This window comes from Puntigrus tetrazona, chromosome 2 (assembly GCF_018831695.1).
Source record: "Puntigrus tetrazona isolate hp1 chromosome 2, ASM1883169v1, whole genome shotgun sequence".
Classification (NCBI taxonomy): Eukaryota; Metazoa; Chordata; class Actinopteri; order Cypriniformes; family Cyprinidae; genus Puntigrus; species Puntigrus tetrazona.
The window spans coordinates 7,414,629-7,439,832 of record NC_056700.1 but is presented as its reverse complement, the minus strand read 5'-3'; the positions used below and the strand labels follow the sequence as shown (position 1 = coordinate 7,439,832).

Sequence of the window (25,204 nt, the reverse complement as noted above, 5' to 3'; positions counted from 1 at the left end):
AGGCTGTGGCACTCTACACTGGAAAGAATTGTTGGAAAAGCGGTTCTGCTGCTTTTGTTTTTTCCCAAAAAAGCAGGACCTGTATCTTAAATGACCCGTGTGTTCTGTTTACTGACCCATGATTAGTCTTTTGAGTTTTCTTAAGGGGGTCTAATTTTTTTTCAAACCTTCTGTACCTCTCGACAAGCTCTCCTTGTTAGACCCTCGACCCCAAACACTCACACACACACACACACACACTCCAGACCAATCTACTGCAATTTTCTAGCTTAATCACTAAAAACTTGAGAAAGAAGGAAAAAAAAACTGAAAAATGATCCAATATCCTCATGTTTGTAAATGAATAATGAGCCTACTCGGTGGGGAGGGTCATAAAAACAGGCATCCATCGTGTGGCCACGCTTACGGAAGCAGGAAAGAGGAATGTTTGTGGAAAATGCATCTGCTTGTCTGAGGCTTACTCAGTTCTTATTAAATTAAATCTTGGATCTAGTTTGTGAAAAAAATTGCTGTTGCTTGATGGTTTCTGGAAGTTCACGCTGCCTACCGGCACCTTCATGCGGCTCAGTGTTCCACTTCCTCGAGATTTCTCATTTGGATTGCTTTAAATGGTGTAAAAATGCCCTTTGGTAGCAGGCGGTGTAGATAAGAAATGACAGTGAGGATCTGCGGGTCAGAGGCGCAGGCATTCATCGTTGCCTTTGCACATCTAGCCTTAAGAAAGGAGTGAGCTGGGAAATGGCCTCCGGGTAGGGTATCCCCTGACTCCTCTTGAGAAGCCTGGGTTTGTGATTGATTGGTTCTGGTTCAGCCACACTGTTTTAAACTTTAACCACAGGTCAAAGTGAGACGAAGTGAGACCTCTCACAGACAAAAGCCCCTTTTGACTCCTCACCTACTGATGTCCGGGAAGTGAATGTGTTGTTTGGCTTTACGTTATTAGCCCTTTTGATATGGAATTGACATGTTGCTATGGAGACATTTTTGGTACTGTGCAAAATGTGCTAATTGAATAATATAATTTAACATAAACTTTTGGTGAAAATTATAATCATTAATCTGAATGTCACTTGTCCTTGGTAGTATTCATTATGTTATGTTTGTTATGCCTCTGCAGGTTTAGTAAGCCAGCTTCCATGTTTCTGGATCGAAACTTCAAGCGACTTGCAAAAGTTACAAACTATTTACCTCCATTTGGATTCAAAACACAAGGTATGTATCCATTATAAAATTAATTTATCACAAGCTTTGTTCCAGGTTTACTGAACGGGGTGAATTAGCAATACATAAAAACACAGCTGTTATTAAATATGGCCTTCTGCAAAATGTTGTTCAAAAGCTTTCTTGTTTCCAGAAACAAATTATACTGTTCCTTTAATGAATCAAATGAATCAGTCTTGTAGACGAGGCAGGAATAAATTTTTTTTGTGCTTTTTTTTTGTTTGTTTTTTTTTTAAATCTAAAATTTAGTCTTGCTTCAGTGTCTCAGGTTATTTCCACCTGCAGTGGGAATTTTTTTTTTTTTTTTTTTTTTTTTTTAAAGGGTGGACAATTTAGGCAGGCTAGATGCGTCACATTGGCATAGACTGTACTAATTAAATTAGATTTCTTTTTTTAAATGTGTTTCCTTGAACCATTTCAGAGCCCTGGTTTGATAGACAATAATGCACTGATCCAAAAAAAAACATTCTTATGATAAATTCCAAATGATTTAATCTGCTGGCATGCATGTTTCTTTGTAGCTTTAGGATGCCAAACTCTCGTTATCTTTAAGCATTGCACCACAGGTTCAGAAGTGACGCTGATTTTGCAGTAGTGTAGGGGCAAACCTCCGTAGTGTGTACGTGGCCAGATGCATTGCAGAGTATCGCAGACATTTATGTACTTCAGTAATGTGGGGGTTTATTCCATTCAACGGAGAACAAGAACTTCATTCTACTGAGCTTTGTGAATCAAAGAGAATGAGACCTTTGGAAAAGACCTGTAGATAAGGCAACGGTTTCTTGAAACCAATTGGTTGTTAATGTAATCCACCGTTGTCTGCTTGAAGCATTTTTTTTCCCTCCATCTGAAAAGATGATTACATCTTAAGATTTCAGCACATTGTCAAATGTTCCAGCACTTGAGGGCAGCGGGCACATAAGGGTACCTTGAATGTAACCTTTGTGTTGAGTTAAGGCCTGCCGTGTCCACACACATGAAGACTTTCAAAAGAGCAGGTCCCATGTTTACATTACACCTGGTTTTTGTTTGCTGCATGGATCGTGAGCCTAGCGTGACTTCACTTTCAACTTTATTCATTTGGAAAGGTTGATACGTGTGGTTCTTGAATAGAGCTTGACAAAGGTTCTCAAGTTGTGGACCCAGAAAGGCATAAAAATAGATGCCTTATTTCTACACTACCAATTCCAATATAAGCGATCCCCGTGGCCACCTACGACTTTGTGATTTCTGCTCTTGATTACGTCGCCCTCAGTGGAAAACATCCAGTCAAAGCGTTGCAGATGGTCTGTAGGGTAATCCCAACATCCTTCACAGACGGGAGAACCAAATACCTCAAAGGAGAATAAACCATTAGGGCTGTTTTGACTGTAAGTTTGGCCTTTTAAGTGCCTTACAGTATTAAGTAGCCTCTTAAATGTCTCCAGTGACTCAAGATGAAGTGTCACTCTCGGCTACTTTAGTGAAATTCCTCTAATACTCGCAATGAATTATACTGAAATAGTTTAGTTTACGAGCGTGTTTGATCAGTTTTTAAACAAAAAAAAATCTTTTTGACAAACATTGCATGAAAGGAATGTGTCATGATGTGACTCAAGCTCTCAGAAGTCACGCTCCAGATGGTTTTGCGATATAGCTCCTAAAAATATTTGCATCATCCCAACCGTTTCTACTTTATTTCAGAGCATGTTTTTTTTTTCCCTTGCCAAAACAGTGCATGTTAAAGATGAGGGGCTTGTTTGTTTAAACTGCCAAGAGTGATACTTGGCTGAAATGTTTATGCCGTTTATCTTAAAATAATTCGAACCTATTGCTCTTCCTATTTCTTTGCGAAACAGGGATATATATTTTTTTTCATTTCTTATTCCAGTGTGGTCCCGCCACTGTTTATGCAATCCGTGGTGATGCTTGATGTGAGCCGTCAGCGCTTTGTCCAAACAATGACGGCTACTCCCTGATGCTTTTTAATCATTAAGGTTACGGTTTAGGGTCAATACAAATTTTAAGCTCTTACGTTATCTTTTGCACTACACCGACTGTTGTGTTTACAGAGGGCAAATCAATTTACAGAAGGTTCTCACATGCGGTACTGTTGAAATCACAACCATTCGCTTCAAACCATCGGTACATCCTATTATGTTTGCCTCCCAATAACATAGCGTCTATGCCAATAAAAAAGATAATCTCACATGTGAGCTCTTTGTTGTCAGAAACAGTAATGGCAGTCATTAGGGTAGATGCTTTTAAACCACCGGACGAAGCAAAAAAAGAAAGAATTATGTACAGATGTAGATTTGGCGCCTTACACGTATTGCGAAGTGCCTAGCAGACCTCCCAATGTGTTTCCCTCCGTGTTATGCCTCCTTGACTTTTGTTCATTGGATTATAGTTGGGGTCAAAAAGGCATGATGGGAAAATGGGCAAGGCTATGCACATTTCTCCTCATTGAATTAGCTCCTTTTCCTGTCTTTGGAATTGAATCGTATGCATACTGATGCTTTTAGGCAACTCGATGGGTAACGCTAATGCACCCTTACTAGGAAATCCGGTGTCTTCACTGAAATCATGTGACATAATGTGTGGCAGCCATGAATGCCTGCGAGGATATCGGAGGAATGATCGCTATGACCAAACAGCTCTGTGAATTTTCTGAAAGCGTTGGACAGCATTAATTGAAGTCTTTGGCACAGGAATTTTATTTGTTTGCAAATGACATTCCACTTCAACAGACTGTTTTTTTCAAAGTGTCAGTAACCTATTTTCAGTTGCTAATACAACTTCCAGAAGTGAATAACACAATCGTGCTCCTCCATCAGACCACCAGGAGTGTGCATGATTGATGAAGACAATCATTCGAATCAGATCAGAGCTATAACCATCTAGAGGTGTTTTTGTTTCATTTCTTTGTTCTTTCTTGTTATCTCTCTCTCTCTACAGAAAGAATCATAGATCTTATATTAACTGCCACAAAGAATTATGGACTGGGTCCAGATATAGATAGGTAAGACTTTTGAAATGTATCACTTTCAATCCTTTTGCCGAAAAGGTCTTTGTCCAAGAGTTCTGCTGATTTTTATATACCCAAATTTTTTTTTTTTTTTTTGTAAAGTATCTTATGCTCATTAAGGCTAAATGTATTTGATCAGAAATACAGTAACAACAGTAATACTATTACAATGTGTATTACCACTTTTACAACTATTCTTAAGAATTTCTTCTTTTAAATTAGAAGTTTTGTTGTTTCATATTTTTGTGGAAACTGATGTCAAATAGCAATATAACTGCCCCCTTTGATCAATTTAATGCATTTTTGCTTAAAAAACTGACCCCAAACTTTTGAGAAGCAGTGTATAATTTAATGTGATTGTCATTGTTTGCATAATGCATGTATATAGGGTTTGTTTGTTTTTGTTTTGTTTTGTTTTTAAATTTTTAATAGACCTAACTATGCAATGTAGACTATATCATCTTAAGATTGTCTTTTTTCATTCTAAATATGGTTGTAAAGATGTATGAAATTTTGAATTAATGCTGTTTGCTTATGTTCTCCTTGCAGTTTGGGTTGTAAAAGATGTATAGTAGTAGGTAATGGCGGTATCCTTAGCAACAAGTCTTTAGGATCCCGCATTGATGAACATGATGTTGTTATAAGGTGAGTGTCCTCAAAGTCACCTTGTTCTGCCAAATCAATGAACTGAGTAAACGGAATGGCTTTAGAGACAAATGCTGCTGATTTGCACTGATTCTCAGTATATTTATTCTTTAGACTCAACGAGGCCCCAGTGAGTGGTTACACCAGGGATGTAGGTACTAAGACCACCCTGAGGATAACCTATCCTGAAGGGGCTATCCAGAAGCCTGAGCGCTATGAGGAAGATTCCCTCTTTGTCTTCTCTGCTTTCAAACCTCTTGACTTTAAATGGTTGAGGCAGATGGTCTTCAAAGAGAAACTGGTAAGACCAAATGCAACAATATGTGACTATACTGTCTTGTTTCTTGTCATCTGTTCTTTTTTTATGGTAGTTTACTCTAGTTTTGAAGCAGAATGACGGCAGTTGTTTTCATAGGCCCATTTCTATTTCAGCCTGCTCCTGTGCTGAGTTTTTAGAACTTAAACTTGAATTCAGAGTAATGTTAATATTGCCCTCCAACAAAATGCATTGTATTGGTATTTCTGTGGTTAAAGGATTTTGATTAAGAATTGTAACTGAAGAAAAGGCTTTTATTGTTCAAGGACTTTGTCTCGTTTTTAGCGAGTGGTAAAACAGGTTTGACTGACATCTTGTGAATTAGCCTCTTAATCAGAAGGGTCAGCCCGTCTGAATGAGCTTCCTCTTATCTCACACAGTTTTAATGACTCTGCCTCCATCCCATTTCTTATCACAAAAAGAGCAAGCATAAGCACTCTGTTCTCCTCAGAAGTCGGTTGACTCGTCTACTCAAGGACGTGTTTAGTTTTTTCTAGTCGTCTGTCATGTAATCATGGTCAAGGCATTTGGTCGGCTTGTGGGGTTTCTCTCATAATCTCCCTTGTTCCAATATACTTGTCTTCCTCAGCTGCACACCTGCTCGTTCTCCCTAGTTGTTAAGTGGGAATCGGGTGGCAGCATTGCTTAGGAGTTCCCGTCCAGCACAGCTGCTGGGCTTTCAGGGGACCAGTGCTGGATTTTTTTTTTTTTTTTTTTTTTTACAGGGTGACATTTGTCAATGTGCAAGGGACTCGGCAGAGGAAGAAAAATAGAGAGCTATTTGATTGCTCCCCTCCCCTCTGGCCCCCGAAAAGAGCCAGTTTTGTCTGAACATCTGATCATAACAAGCTGGACAGTGGAAAGTGCTCAGATAATTGATCTGCCCTCTGGCTTCTGATACATTGGCTTTGATCTCATGGAAGGAAAAATTTCCTTCACCAAATGAGGGGTCAAGAAAGCTCCAATGTGCCTGCCATAATGTTCGAAACCACCAGAGGATGATGACTGATGAAAACCGCTGTATTAGGTAAAAAAATAGCTTTTTTTAATTAAAAATTAGGGAAACTGGACGTTCATGCTATACTGGATTCTAATAGGTAGGTTCTTGTTTGTAAATGAGCAATGTTTAGACAGCAAAGTTAATGCAGGAATATTCCAGATACCTGACATAGGTAAATACTAATATAAAAAGATAGCTATTCTATTGGTCGAAGACATTTTTGGTACACAACACTGTTTACATTTACATTCACACCAGAGATGTTAATTGCACGTATACATCACTGCTTTTCTGCATTTTTTTAAGTGTCGAAACATTCGAAGTCCCTGTTCGATACACAGTTGAAAAACTACATTCACACTGTGCTTTGTGTTTCTGGAAAATAGAAGTGCAATTGCTGGAGAGCCTTTTGTGTGAATCCAAGCTGGAATACTGGAAGGTTTGATCCTCTTATCAGGACATAGTAGTGATTAATCGTAGAATTTTCAGAATTAGTCCAGATTTCTGTAATCTCTGTATGTGGCATATTATACCTCCCAAAACCGCGTGGCTTTTTGGTAGAAAGAGCGATCACACTATATTTTTTCTTGATGGACTACAAAAGAGGCAAAACCAAAAAAAAGCCTCTTAGTTTTACAATGAAAAGGGACTCGAGCCATATCTAGAAACTGAATATCACAGAGACCACCCAGAATACCTTAGCGACTACATAGCAATTCATATAAACCACTAAGAACACCTTAGCAACCGCGTAAAAACCCCTGGCAGCGATTTTTGTTCAGACAAGAAAATGTAAAAATGCAGTTCCTGATTGTTTTTGTTCCTCCAGCAGACAGCCACAGCTGTAAAAGATGTTTATATCTAGCTAGTCTACGTGACCTCCCGTGTATGTATTAAGTTGTAAGAGTATCATGTTTAAAGTGGCTTTTAACCGATTGTCACTTGACAAATGAAGCCTATCACTATTGTGAATTCTTACGGATGAAAAACGACTGACTTCTATTCTTCTCTCTTGATCAACGTCAGGCACCGAGAGCCCCTCGCTCCCTTCTCAAACAGTTTAACTTTGGCTTTGTTTATTTTTAACTGGCAAGTCAAAGGGATGGTATTTTAGGGCCCGATGAAAATCTGACTAAGCGTTTATCTAGTCAGCGTGCTCTATACGTACCACAGATGTTTCTTTGAGTAATCTCTAAACAATAACAGGCATTCATCGCCATGCTTAATCACACATAATCTTATCAAACACCGTGTCCCTAACAACAGTATACAGTTCATCTCATGTTTGAAAACAAATACATTCCCGGCGGTTCGCTTCCAAGACTTATTTAGATCTTGCGACATATCTTTGAAAATATCATTGATGCAATGAAAATTCTGTTGAGTGACTTGTGGTGGAGTCGCTGCCGCTTTGCCAAAATATAAATGCTTCCCTTTAATGGCAAAAACCTGGTGGCGAAATGGAAAACACTTTGTTTCTGCAAGCGGTGACAGCGATTGAGATCCATTGTGTGGTGACGTCTTTCATTTGGAGATGAACGCATGAAAGCATGTTCGACTGTGTGGACAGTTAGAAAGGCACGTAGCTTTAGACTTCAGTGTAATCCTCAACTAGCAATGACTCCTCACTCTCTTCATCTCAAACAGTCACACTGATGTAACTTTGAACAGGGGCCGTTTGCCGCTTTGAAGTATTTTTCTCGCCGCTTCTCTTTTGTATGCTGTGAACGCTCATGGGTGGAAGGAATGCCAGCCTTTTCAGTTTGTATTGACAGAACAGTAAACGGATGCGTTCCCAGCGTTGAAGAACCTTTGCAAAGTCCACCTGAATATCCAGCTATGAGGCTTGAGCGCTCTTTACAGATATGCATGGGAAAGCAGCCAAATATCAGTCAAATTAGTACAATTAATTAAATTTTATAAAAGACTAAATAACTTGCATGTGACGGCTCTTTCACAGTAAATCGAGAGTTCATTAAAGTTGACATCAAAATTGGCACCATTTATTTTCCTAATGGTCTTACAGAGGTACAGAGGTCTTACAATTTCAGATATTTTGGAGAAAAAAGAGGAGGGTTGTGACTGTCCCAAATACTGCCAAGTAAATAACACTGTCACGGCCTAGAAAAGTATGAAAGACATCATCAGAATAGTGTATCAGCCATCAGTGTTTTAACTGTAAGGTTATGACGCTACTTTTTGTATGCAAAGAAAACAAAAAACAATTTAGCATCGTAGCATCACCGTAGCACCATTCTAGAGAATATCGTCTCAACTCAAACTGTGTACGTTGTTCTGTGTCAGCCTCAACACCAGATGTGCTGTTTTAGTTTGAATCAATGCATAAATGTAAAAATATAAATGTAGAAGATGTATACATGTGGCGCAGCTGATACATAACCATGTACGCAGTTTGCTTCCAGCCGCTACTCTCCAAAATAACCCTACAGTGCTAAGTTGTTGTTTTTTTTTCTTGTTATTTACTTGGCAGTTAAAGGGATAGTCACAAACCTCCCGATTTTCATCCAAAATATCTCAAATTGTGGGCTGAAGACAAATTAAGCTTTTATGGGTTCGGAACAACATTGGGATGAATGATTAATGATAAAATGTTCATTTTGGGGTGGAGTAATCTTTTAACGGGACATTGAACGGGACACTTCTGCCATTTGGGGTTTGACTTGAAAATTCATAAATTGTGTTAATTTGTGCAGCTTATCAAGATAAATACATTTTTGTTGGTCAAAGCTTTTTTTTTTCTTTGCAAATAATCCAGAAGCCATGGTAAAAATCCTATTGGGGTTTTTGTTGGAGAAAATAAGTTGTTGTTACCTTCCAGGTTGGCCTACAAAAATATGCACAAATATCTTGATTTTTACAACAAGTTGACATTTTGTGTGGTTATTGAGTTGAGCTTTTTTTTTAATCTGGAACATTCCTTTTACATGAAATGCTCAACTCAACTCTTTTGTAAAAACCTCAGGTTTCTTCAGAAACATGTCACACGTTTCTCTTGGTTTCACCTATTTTAGTCATTCAAAGTGGATTAATGCCTCAGAGGTCACTCATGTAAAAACATATGCCGGAGCCTTATTTGAAAATAGGCAGTGGGCCAGCCGTCATGTGCGATAAGAACGCACTTAATTAACGAGTCCTGGAGGTCGCTGAAGAGCATGTGGCTCCCACGATAATTATTTTCATTCAGAATACCATTGACTAGGTAATCCGCTGGCTTCTGTCTGAATGTATTTACCCATCACTTCCTTCTCCCATATGTCTTAATCCCTTATTATTTCAGCCTTACATGGTAAGAGTGAGGCAAGAGTGTGTCACTTATCAGACGCTCCTTCAGGCTCCTGCTGTTGGTGTTTTATTGAAGGTACTTTCCACGTGTTAGCGTGTTGCACAGCATTGCCTGTTGTATAACAGTTGCCTGTTATATTTTGTGGTTTAGTCTGTAGTAGGTTTATTTGTATGCTAAAATGCAACTCCTGCATGACTTTATCTCTGTGGGTGCCTGTGGAGAGCGTGCCTTTGTTTACTCAAGATGACTTCAGGAAAGGTGACTCATGGTACATTTGCGGAACCTTAAAGGTATAGTTTCCCCTGAAGTGTTCGTTTGTCATTTACTCATCCTGGGGAATTCAAAAACAGTTGAGCTGATGAATATAATGAAATGAAAGATGGCCATCAAAAAGCAACTAGGAGTATAATAGTAGTATTTGTCTGCTATATTCCAACTCTTCTGAAGCCATATGATAGCTTTGTTTAAGAAACAGATGTTTTTTTTTATTTGCCCTACCTGGAATTCTTGAAAAAATAGCAGTGACTGATTCATCAAGGAGTCATTCTTTGCAATGAATCAGTCATTCTAGTTTACAAAACTGATCTAATGATTCATTCACAGCCCACTAGAGGGGAAGATTATGAAAGGAATAATAATGCATAATGAATAATAATCAGGGAAATAATAATACCTTTTTGAAGCCTTAAACAGGTTTTGTGACAGGTTTCATTATTTGTCAGTTTTCTTTTTTGACGTTTGATTATTGAGAGGCAGCACTTTAGATCTCTTTGTGGTTTGATTGAGAGTCGGCATTTTCAAGCCCTTTGTAGTGGTGTTTCTGTAGAAACCTGTCTGTTTTTAGAGTTTGATGCAGGTGTCTTCTCTCCCTTTGACCCAGTGGGGCAGCAAGCCAGAGGCTGACAAGGGGACATGTGGATGTTTGCCTCTGAACATGCCAACAGTCAGACTTTCATCCTCCAAATCTGCTTAACAGTCACTTCTGTTAAACATATGAGGTATAAGCTAAAACTAAAAATTATAGGTCAATCCTTTAACCAGTCCATAGATGGTTTACAACAAACCAATTTAAGGCGGAAAAAATACTGAATGAGCCAAACTGCCAGGTTATCATCAAAAATGCCTTATAAATAAATAGATGCCTCCAAACGCAATGGATTTATGTGTGTTGTGTTTCTTTTTTTATGTTAAACTGTGCTATTTGGGGGCTTACTTAAGTTTGTGAATGGCACAAAATGATAAAATAAAATTTGATTGTTTGGTTTACATGTCAGTTATACAGTCTGACGAGGCCATGATTTCCATGAGGTGTTATTTTCTTATGCTCTGGCAACATGAGACTTAGGACAACATTTTCCCTTTAAGCGCGGTGTTTGCTTTTTGGTTGTCTTCTATTAACAAACTTTTTCCAAAGCCTGAGTGATTGAGTCAGTTGATCCAATTGTCCTGTTTGCTGCTTTATGAAGTGTGAAGATGCAGATCTCATACACTGGATGACTCAAGTCGGTCTAGAAAGCAGAAACTCACGGCTCAAGACATAACTTGACACAACAAAAATGAGCAAATAGCTCAGATTCCCGCTAACAAAAGAAGTGTCATCTGAGTATCCTATAGAGTTTGGATTCCTGACCCGGTCAAGAGCAACGGGATTTAGATTTCATGAACCTGACCCGCTCTGGATGACTGCTCTACGAAATGTGCACATTTCTGCTGGGGCGCTCATAAACCTTCAGTGCTTTATATACAAACTGAAGTTCATATGAATCACGCAGGGCCTGGGGTTTGAAATGGTTTGCCAGTGCAGGTTTACACTTCTTATCAGGCTCCAGCACTGACTGTGGTGGTATAAATTTGCATGTTGATATGTCACAGCCTGGTTGCAGTTGCAAATTTGTCATCTGGCCTGATATGTTTATAGGCATCCAGAGCATGGCAACTAGAGCAGCAGAAACAACATCTGTCTGACAGCGTGCCTGAGCCTCTAGAAGACGGGCTTTGATTGCAGCTCTGTCGGCTAGAGCACACACCATAAAAACAGATCATTTCACTTTAACAGTGTACCTCCCAAGTTTATTGACCTTTTAAATATAAACCTAAAGATAAACAGGAAACCTTTTCAAAATAGCCTGTGTTTTCCTCGGCTTGAACCGTGCGTGCAGTATCTTGAGAGATGCAGAGAAAAGGTTGTGATTATTTTGAGGAGAACAGCTGCATTTTTCGCGTAATACAAAGGAGCCCTTGGCTATTTTTTTGGCTATTCTTCTTGTGAGCACCTGTGAAATGGTCCATTGACAACCCATTGCCCCTCTGTGACCAGATACAATTTCCTTTAGCATCAATTTTTTAAAGGACTGCCCGTCGGAAGTTTCTCCTGACAGGTATAAAAGAGGAAGTAGCACAAAACAATTACAAAACATGCACAGGAGCCTTACCAAATGATTATTCAGGAATGATTTATTTAAATAAATGTCTATGAAAACGGGGGTAGGGAGATGGGTCAAGTGTCAAGTTATCTTGTCTTCTCCTGTCTCAGTACATTGCCTAAATGCGGATTTGTTATAAAAGATATAAAGGGTGACCAAATTTTCACAAAAGAACATATGTTATCTTTTCCATCGCTAAACAGAAGAACGTTACAAATACATCTTTTAGAAGTTGTTTGGAAGTATTTTTTCTTTTGCCTTTTGAAAATCCAATTATTAGGTTGTCTACCTTATATACTGTACAACCCAATCTAGATACTTTCCAAAAGTGTTTTTTTTTAATTGGGAAAAAATGTATTTAGCCTTGCCATGGCAACTTAATAGTTAATTCCTAAAATGACTACTACAACTACTATTTTTTTATTTAAATGTTTCTTATTATTTTTTATACTTTAGAACGTATAGACGTTTGCCTTTTATGTTTGTTGCCTTCCCTTGCTAAGCCATACATTTGCCTAACATATGGAAGAAATCAGAAGTGTTTACACCGATGTCAAAGGAGAACAAATCAAATACCTTTCACACTGCGCTTCACACTTCACTGCAAATGACATCAACTTTTACATATTCCTTCCTGAAACCTGAGCTCTAAAATGCTAATTTTTCAAGCACTAAATGTAATTTTGTGTTTTGATGAACATCAAATGCATTTTCTGTTCAATCAGGAAAAATGTTAAAACCTTAAACGTGAAACGTGAACTTTTTAGAAACCAAGATACAAAGTCTGTTGCTTAAATTATTGCTCTCATTGCTGTTGGTCTTATTGTGAATGTTTAGTCCATACACATTTCAGTTTTGATCTTGTAATTCCTAGTCTTCTGAAATGGTAATGTATGCCAGATTTCTCCAATCTTTTATTCAGTTTGAACCTGCTCCTTTCTTGAATTCAACGAGGAATAAATTATGTACCACTACTTCCATTTCATTTCTGCCTCATTTGCTAAACAAAAAAAAGCCAAACATGGTTTTTACACATCAAATATCTAAAAAGTTGAGTTTATGCTCTACGTTTCTGGTTTGTCAGTGATAGTATTTTTTTTCTTAATAAAGAATCCTCTCCTCAGTTGTTCTTGGAAAGGTTCTTCCCACCACACATCTGCAGTCAGAAGCAGGTTTTCCCAGCCACCGCTCAACGTTCACCCTGACCTCTCGTTTCCAGCGGCTGATGGAGAGAGAGGCCGGCGATGTGGCCTGTGATTTTTATGGAGTGATTTAACACTCGGCAGCCATGCTGGAAGCTTGTTAAGGGCGTGCTGGAGCTGCATTCGGGAATTGAGAGGCCTCTCTCACCTGCTGCTTTATTAGATGGATCAGTTTCAGGGGCTGTCCTGTTTGACAAAAGTGTGGCAGTTGTTAAAGTTCCTGCACTGCAGACGACTTGTGGTTTTGAGGGCTTGGAGAGGTGATCAGTCAGGGTATCTCTCACTCACTTTTTCTTTCCCGGCACTCCTGGCTGTGATTCCCTGGAATGCCGATGAGAGGTCTGGAGTAAAGCCAGGCGGAACCAATGTAGAAGATGTCAACAATAGAGCTATGTTTAGAATGACCTTGTCTAACTTTGGTGGGATTGTAATGCAAACCAGAATCAGGCTGGTGCAGTGCTCTGAAAACAGTTGTCAATAAGAAAATCTAGAAAGGCCAATTTTAATTTTTTTTTTTTTTTTTTTGTCACTTCAAAATAAAAAGTCTGACAAATTATACCTAAAAATTTTGTAAGATCATTTTTTTATTCTTTTCTTATTCTATTATAATTTTTTATCAAATAATTTGGCGGAATATGTCCTTGCTAAATATATAATATTGATTTCTTTCTCAAATAAAATAAAATGTATATGGAGTCAGCTTTGGACATTCACTTAAGTACTACTATTTAAAATTTTACTTGTTTAACTTGTTTAGTCTGTGGCTAGGCTAACTCTTGGGTTGGGCTTGTTCGGATACTTTGATATGTCACTGTGCTCTTTGTATTTTCTATTGACATTTTCCAGTACTGTTTCCAACTGTACAGATATATGTGAGTATGGAAAAATAAATAACTGTATTTTATATTTAGTTGTTTTTAGGCAAGCATTTTTGGGTTTTTTTTTCTTCTTATTCAACTATGTAACATGTTAAAATCTTGTGATTTGTGTTTAGAAAAAGATTTATTTGAATTTGAATTGATGGAAGCAGTCGTTTAATCAGCCAACCGGTGATCTTCTAGCCACTGTATGTTCAGTAAACATTTAGCGTTTTATTGTTCCAACTGAACGCAAGAGTGTTTGTCTGGGACATTTAATAACTGCTTATAAAAATCACAGCCCTCAATACACCTGTGCGAGAATATTAATGCTGGCAGCCTTTAGTGCTTAATACCTCATGAATATATGAATAATGAATGAACAGACAAACAAATCAATACAAAATTCAGTGTTGTTTGAAAGGATTTGGAGTAAGCTGAACCTAAGCTTCTGCCGACACTCAATGTTTTCGATGAAAGATTGAATTTTAATTTAATTATTTACAGTCTAGTCAGGAATGTTCTTGTTTTTTTCCCCCCATAGCAACTTGGTTATGTAAGTCACAAGAGTAACTCCTGTACAATATTAAACCTGTCTTTCGAGGAGGAAATGATCTTACCATCTCAGCCCGATGCACTGGAAGGAATGTCGAAGCTTACAGAGACATCCTTACTTGTGTTAAGTGATTTTAAAAGAATCAATCAGGGACTTCCTGTTTTATTTCTTCTTCAAACAACCTATCACTCTTATACCAAACACTACTGGCTTCGGATGCCAGCGCATTTCCCACGTGTTTACTCGCACTCTGTTTTAAATCCTGTTCTGCTCTGGAAAAAGGTATGTATCCAGCATATACTTCACTCTACACTGGATACTGTGTCTCTGTGGTTGGGTACATGTGCACCAGAATCCGGACTTTTATTGTTGTTGTCAAGTTTTTCCCTGTTTACACCTGCTTGTGGTCGCAGCATTCCACAGAATTTCTGCTTCTGTTCATGCAAAACCCTGCCGTTGACAGAAGAGATGATATTTTCTTGCCATGGCTTGTTGTGGGTGCGGGGGCCCTCCAAAACTGCTTCAAAGCCGTTCGCCTGACTCAATAGTCGCTCCTATTGTTGGGCTATATCAAAGGAACAGTCTGCTTATTTGAACAGGTGACTCCCATTAAGTCCGATGACCCGGCTGGCTGTTTGCCAGCAGTGCTGCCGTGGCTTCGCAGAGCTTGTCTAGTCGGGACGCTAATACCTGATGATCTCAGTGCCAGGTCGCAGATTGAATAATTGCTGAGCTATGGCACTCTGTAGGTCTCCGGAGTAATTGTTATGGGAGAAGCTGGGGGCCGCTGCTCCCCGAACGCTCGTGGAGGTCAGGATTTCATTTGTCCACTTCCTTTGGGCTTGTCCAACCTGGACGGCCTGCTTCACTTTTAATGAAAGCCGTCTACACTACCTCCATCAGTATGCAGTGATGGCACATTATATGTATTGGGTCTGAACTCATGATTATGGAAGAGATGATTTCTTCACGTCTGCTGTAAGATGATATAAAACTTTTCCATGCATTTTTCATGATGCAAACCTGGATGTGCGGAGTCCATTTGTCCGTATCATAATGCCTCCCTCTCATGATTTTTTTTTTTTTTTTTTTAACTTTCCTTAGCAAGGAACAGAGGGCTTCTGGAAGTCTGTAGCACACTCTGTCCCCCGGAAACCATCAGAGATACGGATCCTCAACCCCTACTTCATACAAGAGGCTGCCTTCCAGTTTATTGGCCTTCCACAGAACAATGGCCTCATGGGTAAAGGGGTAAGCAACATGCTTATTGAATTTTAGTACTTTACATAACATTGTTTACGGTACGTTATTGTGAACTTACTTGAATTGGTAGCTCCTCAAAAATAACTGTTCGACTGCGCGGTTTATTGAACCAAAATGGCAGGCAATGCCTTCAGTCAACCTTATGTTAATAGGGGTCACAGGAAGCCTTAGACACGTGTTTCCTCAATTAGTCTGTAATTACCATAAAGATCAACATAGGTCAAAGGTAGTTTGACTAATCCAATGGGTGGGGAGAGCTTATGGTGCATATTTTTGCCAAACCTGGACAGGGCTATGTTTTAAAACCTTGTTATCCAGTATATCAAATTAATGCACAAGTTGAAATTATAATAAATACTGCCTGCCAATAGGAATAAGAAAGGCCAATAAACGTAGGTTGTATTTTTCGGCATTCCATACATTTTTCAGATTGCCATTTCACTTTATGCAGCTGTAGGCAGGGAAATCCTTTGTTTGGCCATGAAAGTAATTTAATGTAATGTAAGGTAATGATATTTTACTTTATTGTATTGTTTTTTTATTATTATTAATTTATTCCCTTGTACGCTAAGGGTTGCTCAAGCTATAGTGATCAGGATTGTGTGGCATTCAGTATTAAATTAAGAACCTTTACCTTTTTAATTCATTTTTTTAATTTGATTTCTAAATTTATTTAACTGGATGCAGTATTGCTATTTAAAATGAATTGAACTTCTAAGAAATATTCTTTAATACTAACAGATCGTTATTCTCAACCAGGGTAGAAGGGCATATAATTTCCCACTACCTGTCTTAAACGTCATTGAATTTGAACTTTCCATCATTTAAATTAAAATTTCTCTTTCTTTTTTGAATACCAATTGATTAGTAAATTTGTCTGGAATTTGAATAAAATTCAAATAATAATCATTATCCTGTAATCACAAATGAATGGAAAGTTCATGTAAATTCAGTGAAAAAGCCTTGTTTATAATTTCACATACGAAATTCTACTATTATAATGTGTCAGAAATATTGTAGCCACACTCGGAAACCCCCCACCCCATTTGCAAACACATTTTATTCAGACATGGGTGTTGGGTGTGCCATAGCCTACGGGGCAGACTGTCATAAAAGAACTGTGTGGCATGCCTCAAACCTCAAACACAGGCTACAGCAGTACTCATTTACTTGGAGCTCAAAAAACAACAACACGCTTTACTTTCAGTCTCAGGAAAATGGACTTAAGTAGATAAATGCCGATAGCATCATGGCTTGATGAAGCTCTCAGCCATCCCATCATGGCACGAGTACAGACAAGGGTCTGTGTGTGAGCTTGGCCACCTCCTGATAACTCAGACCTCCTCTGAATGGTGGAACATGTGCAGTGCATGTGGGGCAGAGCTCAGGCCCCTAAGGTTTGTGTAGGTGGGGGGGGCGCAGGAGGGAAGCCTTCCCATGAGGTACTGATCAAGGTGGGATACATTTTGACAGCCTCCTCCTTTGAGCACTCCAAACACCCACCTGCTTAAGGCTACGTACACTGACACAGTCTCAGTACTAATCGTGTGTGTGTGTGTGTGTGTGTGTGTGTGTGTGTGTGTGTGTGTGTGTGTGCGTGTGAATCAGACCCCAGGCCCCTACAAGCTAATGATTTAGAATGGTTGACTACTCCAGGGAGATGAGGAAGTGAAGGTCTGCCTCCTGAAATTGGTGTGTCAGGGGTGGGGGTCTGTTTAAGCAAATTGTTAATCACACGCAGCTCAAGATGAGTTAACAATTGTAGAGTAGAACTAAGCCAGAACGGCTTCAGGCACAATGCCATATCAACCTTGAGGAAGAGCTGGACCAAAGCAAACCACAGACAGTGGTTTAATGTTAAATAGATTCAAATATACCACAGCAAGCATCCTTATCTGAGGTTTTACTCATGCCGATGTTAATGACATTTTAATTTTTACAGAATCATTTGTCACTCATTTGTCACTTATGTCATAATAAATATAATGTGTGTTTGTGTATATATATATATGTGTGTGTGTGTGTGTGTGTGTGTGTGTGTTTTATCAATATATGTTTTATTAATATATTATTTTTTATTCCCTTTTTGTGTGAAGGTATATATCATCTCACACGAGCCATTTATTTGTCAATCTAATTACATTGGTCAAAATGTATGTTTTTGCATGATAAAGCTTAAAGCAAATACGGCATAGGTTTGTAATAAGATTCTATTATTGGCTAAACAGTCCATTTAATTTAGAATGCAAATTTAGTTTGTTGTAACTGTATATTTGAATGTTAAATACAGTGCATGTTAGCATTATACGCACTGTTAAACAAGCAATAAACTGTATTTTCTTGTGTGTTATCAGGTCTAACATATGATTTGCATCAATATTTGGTCACCATGATTTACACATGAACTTGTAGCATGGTTTAGGTAAAGAATCTGTGGGTCAGTGTAGCTCAATGGACTTTAATATTCTCTTCACCGGAGAACAGCTTGCATGTTAAGAACCTGATGGTAAAATGTTACAATTCTGCTTTGTTTCATAATCTGACAATCTTATAGATTATAAATTTGTGCTTATTTTCATAGAACATTCCAACATTGGGCACCGTCGCCATAACGATGGCCCTTCATAACTGCGATGAAGTTGCCGTTGCTGGATTTGGCTATGACATGAACACCCCTCATGCACCCTTGCACTACTACGAAACAGTCAAAATGTCTGCCATTAAAGAGGTGAGAGATTTATGTCTCTATAATTGACTCATTTTTTAGTGTTGTTTGTTTTTTTAGGAGTAGGAGTAGACAAAACATTTTGTACTTTACGAAACACTACACTGATGTTGTTATTGACAGAATGTCCTGGGCTTTAGATCAGTCCATATGAAGATAACTTTGTTGTTGCGTTTTATAAATTCCCCTCTGCCCACATTTGCCATGGCTGTAAAAGCACAATCATAAAACGGAGCTGTTAACGCATAGTTAGCTCCTGACTGCTGTGGCACCCATCCTTGTCAAATTACAGTCAGGTACCATTCATCCCTCACTTCCTGCTGCTGGTGTTCTGTCAGTTTAAGACTTCTGCCCTGCACTGTGATTTAGTCTTGAATTAATGGGATTTAAGCTGTTGCCCTTGTATAGTGAGTACTTCATACATACTATAACAGTATAGGGCATTTGTGTTTCTAGGGATTTATCCCAACTCTAGATTGACTTCATAGCTTTCGGTGTTAATGCCAAGATTAGAGTAATAGCTTGTTTCACTACATTGTTTGGGGAAATGTAACATTTACAACTGTCAAATGATTAATTGCAACCAAAATAAAAGTTTATATATATATATATATATATATATATATATATATGTATATATATATATATGTATATATATATATATGCATATGCATATGTGAATACAACACACATATAGCATATATTTAAAAGAAATTACATGTATTTACTTAAATTTATATTCATATAATTACATATTATTACATTACTTGTATATATTTATATTCATATAATTTATATTATATATAAATGAATGTTGGCAAATTATTAATTGTGATGAATCGCTTCCAAATATTTTGTTTACATAATATATGGGGTATGCTCTGTATATTTAATATCTTTATATAAATGCAAACACATGCATGTATATAAAAATATGTATTATAGGTTAATATTATTATATATATATATATATATATATATATATATATATATATATATATATATATATATATATATATATATATATGCAATATGAGTTACAAATAACATGAGAGATTTATATATGCTATGTAAACACACTTTATTTTGGATGCAATTAATTATTTGACAGCACTAATTTTAAAATATAACTGTATATATAAAATTATATAAATTATATAAAATATAATTGTATAATAATTGTAATACTGCTGTTATATTAACAGTATATAATAGTAATAATAAAAACGTATATTAATTCACAATGTTACAATGTTAGAGACCTCTTTTAAATATATGAAACATCTTATGGAGAGAGCTCATTCTTTAGCTATAGAGGCATAAGGAAGAGATTGTTTCAGACCCTCTTTCCCTAAGGCAGTTTGGCCTAAGGAGGCTCTTAACCCAGCATTCATTTTGGCCTGTGCCCTTTTTTCTCTTCTGGAGAATGAAACTTTACTCTTGGATCTGCTGGGTTTTTTGTGAATGTAATCCTTCACAAGTGCTGACCAGGCTGAAGCAGACAGCCCAGAGACTCTGACGAGATGCTTTTGGCTTAGTATTGTGGCCCCAGAAGGCCCAGAACATCCTGTCAGGGGCAGTTGTGGGGTCCACCCATTCAGACTGAGAGCCTCTCACAGGAACCCAAAGCTCTGGTTTCATCCAGCAATACCAGGCCTGTAGGTCCTCCGCTGTGGCGTTCTGTTGCTATCATGTTGAAGAACAATAGGATATTAAAAGAAAACTGGAGAGGATGGTTTTCGCAGGAGTCAGTACAGCTCCAGTTCTTTGATTTCAAAACACACTCAATCCCTCTCCTGTGACTCAGAGATCTGTTATTGTTGTAATAAAAGACTGTATACATAGATGTAAGGTGCTGTGGATTTAATAATCGACTTAGCTTTTTGTTCGTGGTACACAATAAAAAAAAATTTAATTATTTTATTTTATTTTTGAATGGAATATCTCAATCATCCACAGATAAAATATTTACCAGTAATCTCTGTCTCATAGTCTCTGCCATTTTAACCATGTTCCAGCATTACGATAAACAAAAAACAAAGTTTATAATGTCTCAGTTTGTACCAGACTATATAAATATTAATATCCAGTTAATTGTACCACTTTAAGAGCACATTCAACACACTATATATACATTTTGGCGAATTAGTGGCTAATTTATACCTCGTAGCTTGTTTGAAGTCATGTGATTCTGATGACGCACAAAAATTCAGATGGAGGGCAGGAAGTGAAAAGCAGAATAAATGAGATGGAGGAAAGTCCATACTGTACTGCTTTAGACACTATTACAAGAGAAAGGTCTAAACAGAAAATCTCGACATTTGTTGGATTTGATCCTTATGTTATCTATTTATGTTACTTGCCTTCCATCGAGGCAGTGGATATAAGCAACTAACACTGATTGCGAACAAGTAGTTTTAAAAGTGAATCCTGCATTTATATGAGGTTTGTGGTTTGTCAGTTTGACCAATTTAAGCATCCATGAACAACTAATAGCATTCTGAATCTCTTGCCAGCGATTTCTCTATAGAAGAATTGCTTCCTGCTCTCCAGCTGCATTTCGCTCCACAGCAGTGACTTCATGTGCAAATAAATTATTTGTACCTTTTCGTGCAATCTGTTGATAAAAGATGATAAAAGATCAGTTATGTCTTTCAGGCTGACAATACACTGCAACTTTTTAAGCAATGTTGCCTTCAAAGGGCCAAAGGTTGAGACGGGGCCGGCCCATGGTCGATCTAAAGTATCCATATAGAATTTCGTTACCGATTCTCAGTGGGGAAGTGCGCAAGAAATATTGCTTCAAAAAAGTTGATCGGCAATACTTCTTCAAAAGTTGCCCCGTTTATCATCAGCCTGAGTCTCATTGGTTAACATTTTGACACCTAAATAAAAGCACCAGAACTTAAAAGTTAGTGAACTTGGGCTATAAACGAATTATTGCACCACAGTCTCTTGCCTTTAGTATCACCACCACCACTGACTTTTAATGTCTCAGACAGGTCCTGGAGTCCCATTTAAAAAATAAAAATAAAAACGTAACTCTTCACGGGTTTCCAGGGTTTTTGCCTAAAAAGTGACATCATAGTTCCACCACACTATTTCCAATATATCTCATATGCCCCTGCATATCTTAATGGATGCTGCTGGTCCAATTCTCACCTAATTTAATGCTGATAGGCAAGCATCATTGCTTCCAAAACTAACTTTCTTGGTCTAATGAGAATAAAAGGTAAATGCATGAAAGTTGGCCACATGAAGTAAGAAATGACAGTCATCTGTTTGTGTCTCCCCCACAGTCATGGACTCACAACATCTCAAAAGAAAAGGAGTTTCTCCGCAAGTTGGTGAAGGCCAACATTATCACAGACTTAACCAATGGGATCTGAACCTCCCAAAGTGGGTGCCTTTCTAGGAGGACTCCAAATTGCAGAGTCCTGGGAAACCCTGGACCAGACAACATGAAGGAGCGAGATTTCAAGACGTGGGAGCGATGGCTCAGTTAAGATGCACATGTGCCTTCTAACCGACAGGCTTCCTCTGAGCAGGACGTTGAAGGTTTCTTGAATGTCTCAGGAGACAATCCTTGTTCGAGTACAGATGGAAGGTATCAGAGACTTTGAGGTGACCAACACACACAGCGCTTGAGGAACGAGTCGCAGCGTTAACTGATTGTGCCAAATGTACCTCTTTCAGAGGAGATGCCTCTCCTCTCCTGCCTGAATGTATTAACGGTGTAAATATCAAAGATTTTTACAGTGCATTTTAATGAACTGCTACCACCCCTGTGGTGCTGCCTTCACACGTGATTCTCCGTCCAGGGCAATCAGTGCATATCCTGCTCTAGTGTGAGGAAGGGCAGAGGCAGGTCTTTGATTCAGCCCTTCTTCTGAGCACAGGAGGCTCTTTATCTCCTGAATGTGAGCTTATTATGTTACAACTTCTTTTGTCAAAGAAAGGGGCTCAATCTCTAAGTTATTTATTTTGGTGCACAGATGAAGGCCTTTGTTTTTTTTTTGTTTTTTTTTGGAAAGCTCCCTTTCCAAAATTGATTATTAATACCACAATTTGTTATAGGTGGGAAACTGAGTACCTATTAGGGGTGCACCAATACCGCTTTTTCTCAATTTTTCTGATACCTGCATTGTTGAAATTTCCTAAATACGTGCTACTTCCTTATAAATAAGAACAAAATCCAAATACACACAAAAATATATTCTGTGCTACTGTTCAAAAGTTTAGATTTATTAAAAAAAATTGAGAGCCTTAATTTTATAATTAGTAGTATAATTATTAGAATTTGCAGTAAAGACTTTTTTACATTGCCACGTTAACTATTCAAGTTTCTAATAAATGCCCCTTCCTCTCCTTTTTTTTTTAAATAAACAAAAATGCAAAATACAGTAATTTTAAACAAAAAAACATTTTACAGTATTACAGATTATGCATAATAATGTGATCATTGAGACATCTTGAACAGGGTTTTATCATTATGACTGTTGTAATCAGAAATGCTAAATGGATATTATCCATAGAAAACGTATATACATATTATATGCCAAAGCTTAGGGAGTACAACTTTTGTCTCAAACTACTAAATACATTTCTACTTATTAATAGCTAAAAGGTAGTTGTTAAGTTTAAGTATTGGGTAGGTTTGGGTGCGTAGAGTTTGGTCATGCAAATTATGTGCTTTATAAGTACTAATAAATGTGTTAATAATAGACATGCTAATAAGCAGCTAGTTAACAGTGAGAATTGTCCCTATCAACTGTTACTGATGTATTAAATTGATAAGTAATGACAGTAACAGATTTTACATTTTAAACCACAAAAACCCTCAACAAAATACAGTCCTTTTAAATGAAAACACAGACATTTTATGCACAGATTATGGTTTTTACAGTTTAAATGACTGTTTTTTGCATGCTGCAAATGATCGAGCCAAATGGAAACAAACTGTCTAATGCCCCACTTGGGATGAAGAGGAGCAAGTCTGACAGTTTACGTGAACTTAATTTTAAAGACTTTAAATACCCTTTTTTGTAGTTCAGCAGTAACAACCATAAGGAAAGCACAGATCCTGATTTAGATCGTTCCTATATCATCCACATCTTGTCTGACAAGAAAACTAAAATTGCATCGGTGACGTGATAGAATCCTGGTATTGCATTGGTGCATCCCTAGTAACTATTCAGGGAGCCGTTATAGTACACTGCCATCCTGAATTCCTAAATTCTGCGTCTTTACTTTCCAAAGGCAGCGGTTTGAGACCAATACACCAAGAAGGACTATTTTTAAGTTATGAGTTTTTGTATGTTTTTTTTTTTTTTTTTTTGGCAGTACACGCCATTTTAAGAAGTACTTGTTCCAGTGTGTTATAGTTTGAGCTGTGAGCTTTCAGAGAAAATCTGCAACGTGGGCAGAGTCCTGTTGCACTAACCGACAAGAGTTTATCAAATGAAACTACAAAACTGCACAGCGTAGATGTTCACTACATCTGGTACTCGGCTCATCAAGATCCCGCAGCAGGGAGCAGTCATCATCCTGACAGAGAGAAGCACATTTTGAAAGAGTTCTCGTAGAAGGTGCATTTATACTGTGCATTATACCACAGATAATCCAATTCTGATCATTTGGAGTTAGGAGGACAAAAGTATTATTTATATTTATATATATGTATGTAGATATACATACATATATGTATGTATAATGTGTTGGGCATTTTGGCCCTAAATTGAATTTTAAGACTGTGTCTAATCTTTATTTTTTTTCTGCCATTTTCCAAGACAGTGCAAAATATATTTCAATCAGAAATCGAAGGTACTGTATGTGGTTCATTCTCAATAAACACTTGATTATTTCAATATTACGTAAATCAAATCTAGCAGTATTTTATGGTTTTGTTGTGCCTTACAATAAATCACAATCATAATAAATCAAGAACAACTCATTGCATTTCTCTTTCAAAAACGACCCATTATCCGTTATAGCAAATATCGTTGACACAAAACATTATTCAGCAGTAAAATTGCCGGTCGATGTGTTTGTCTCTGTGTGTTTTCCCTGTGATGAACTGGCCATCCGTCCAGGGTGTTTCCCCAAGAGGCGCTGGGATGGGTTCCAGCATCCTTGTGACCCTACGTAGTGCAAGCCGTTTGGAAAATGGATGGATGACATTGTTCACAGATAATAGTTTTGAATTTGTGCCATGGGGAAAAAAAAAAAACCTCTTACACTGATTTTGTCTATAATGGAGTTTTCCAAAAATGCATGTAGGTATAGTACACTATCAGTAAAATCAATGAATAGATAGGTTTATTCAGCAAAGGCATCTTAAATTGATCAAAAGTTACAGTGAAGATATTTGTAATACAATAGATTTCTGTTTTAAGTAAGAACCTAGTTAATCAAAGAATCCTAATGCGGATGTAAGCAGCACAACCGTTTTAATCATTGATCATAAGATGAATGTTTCTTGATCGTTTTAAATCCTGATACTTCACAATATTAACCTTGAACAAGTGACCCTTTTTAGGGGCCGTTTGATTAGCTTTTTTCTGTTTGATTTATTTAAAATGTTAAAGACATTTATCATTATATAAACAAATGTTTTGATTTCATTTTTTTTTTTTTCCATTTTATTTAACTCGGCTTAGTGTGTAATGTAAAAATAATTATGCAA

General features: G+C 37.6%; 1 protein-coding gene across 7 annotated transcripts in view; it reads left to right on the top strand.

Annotated features, from left to right (window-relative positions):
• Positions 1–24,391, top strand: part of st3gal3b (ST3 beta-galactoside alpha-2,3-sialyltransferase 3b) — a 44,151-nt gene extending 19,760 nt beyond the window's left edge. For all 7 annotated transcript variants that reach the window (XM_043255673.1, XM_043255692.1, XM_043255666.1 and 4 more), the window contains 7 exons: positions 1,118–1,212; positions 4,159–4,222; positions 4,778–4,873; positions 4,988–5,174; positions 15,636–15,782; positions 18,376–18,522; positions 21,819–24,391. In XM_043255673.1, the coding sequence (XP_043111608.1) occupies positions 1,118–1,212; positions 4,159–4,222; positions 4,778–4,873; positions 4,988–5,174; positions 15,636–15,782; positions 18,376–18,522; positions 21,819–21,908 (826 nt within the window). In that variant the 3' untranslated portion in view covers positions 21,909–24,391. The remainder of the gene's footprint in view (positions 1–1,117; positions 1,213–4,158; positions 4,223–4,777; positions 4,874–4,987; positions 5,175–15,635; positions 15,783–18,375; positions 18,523–21,818) is intronic.
• Positions 24,392–25,204: the final 813 nt, after the last annotated feature.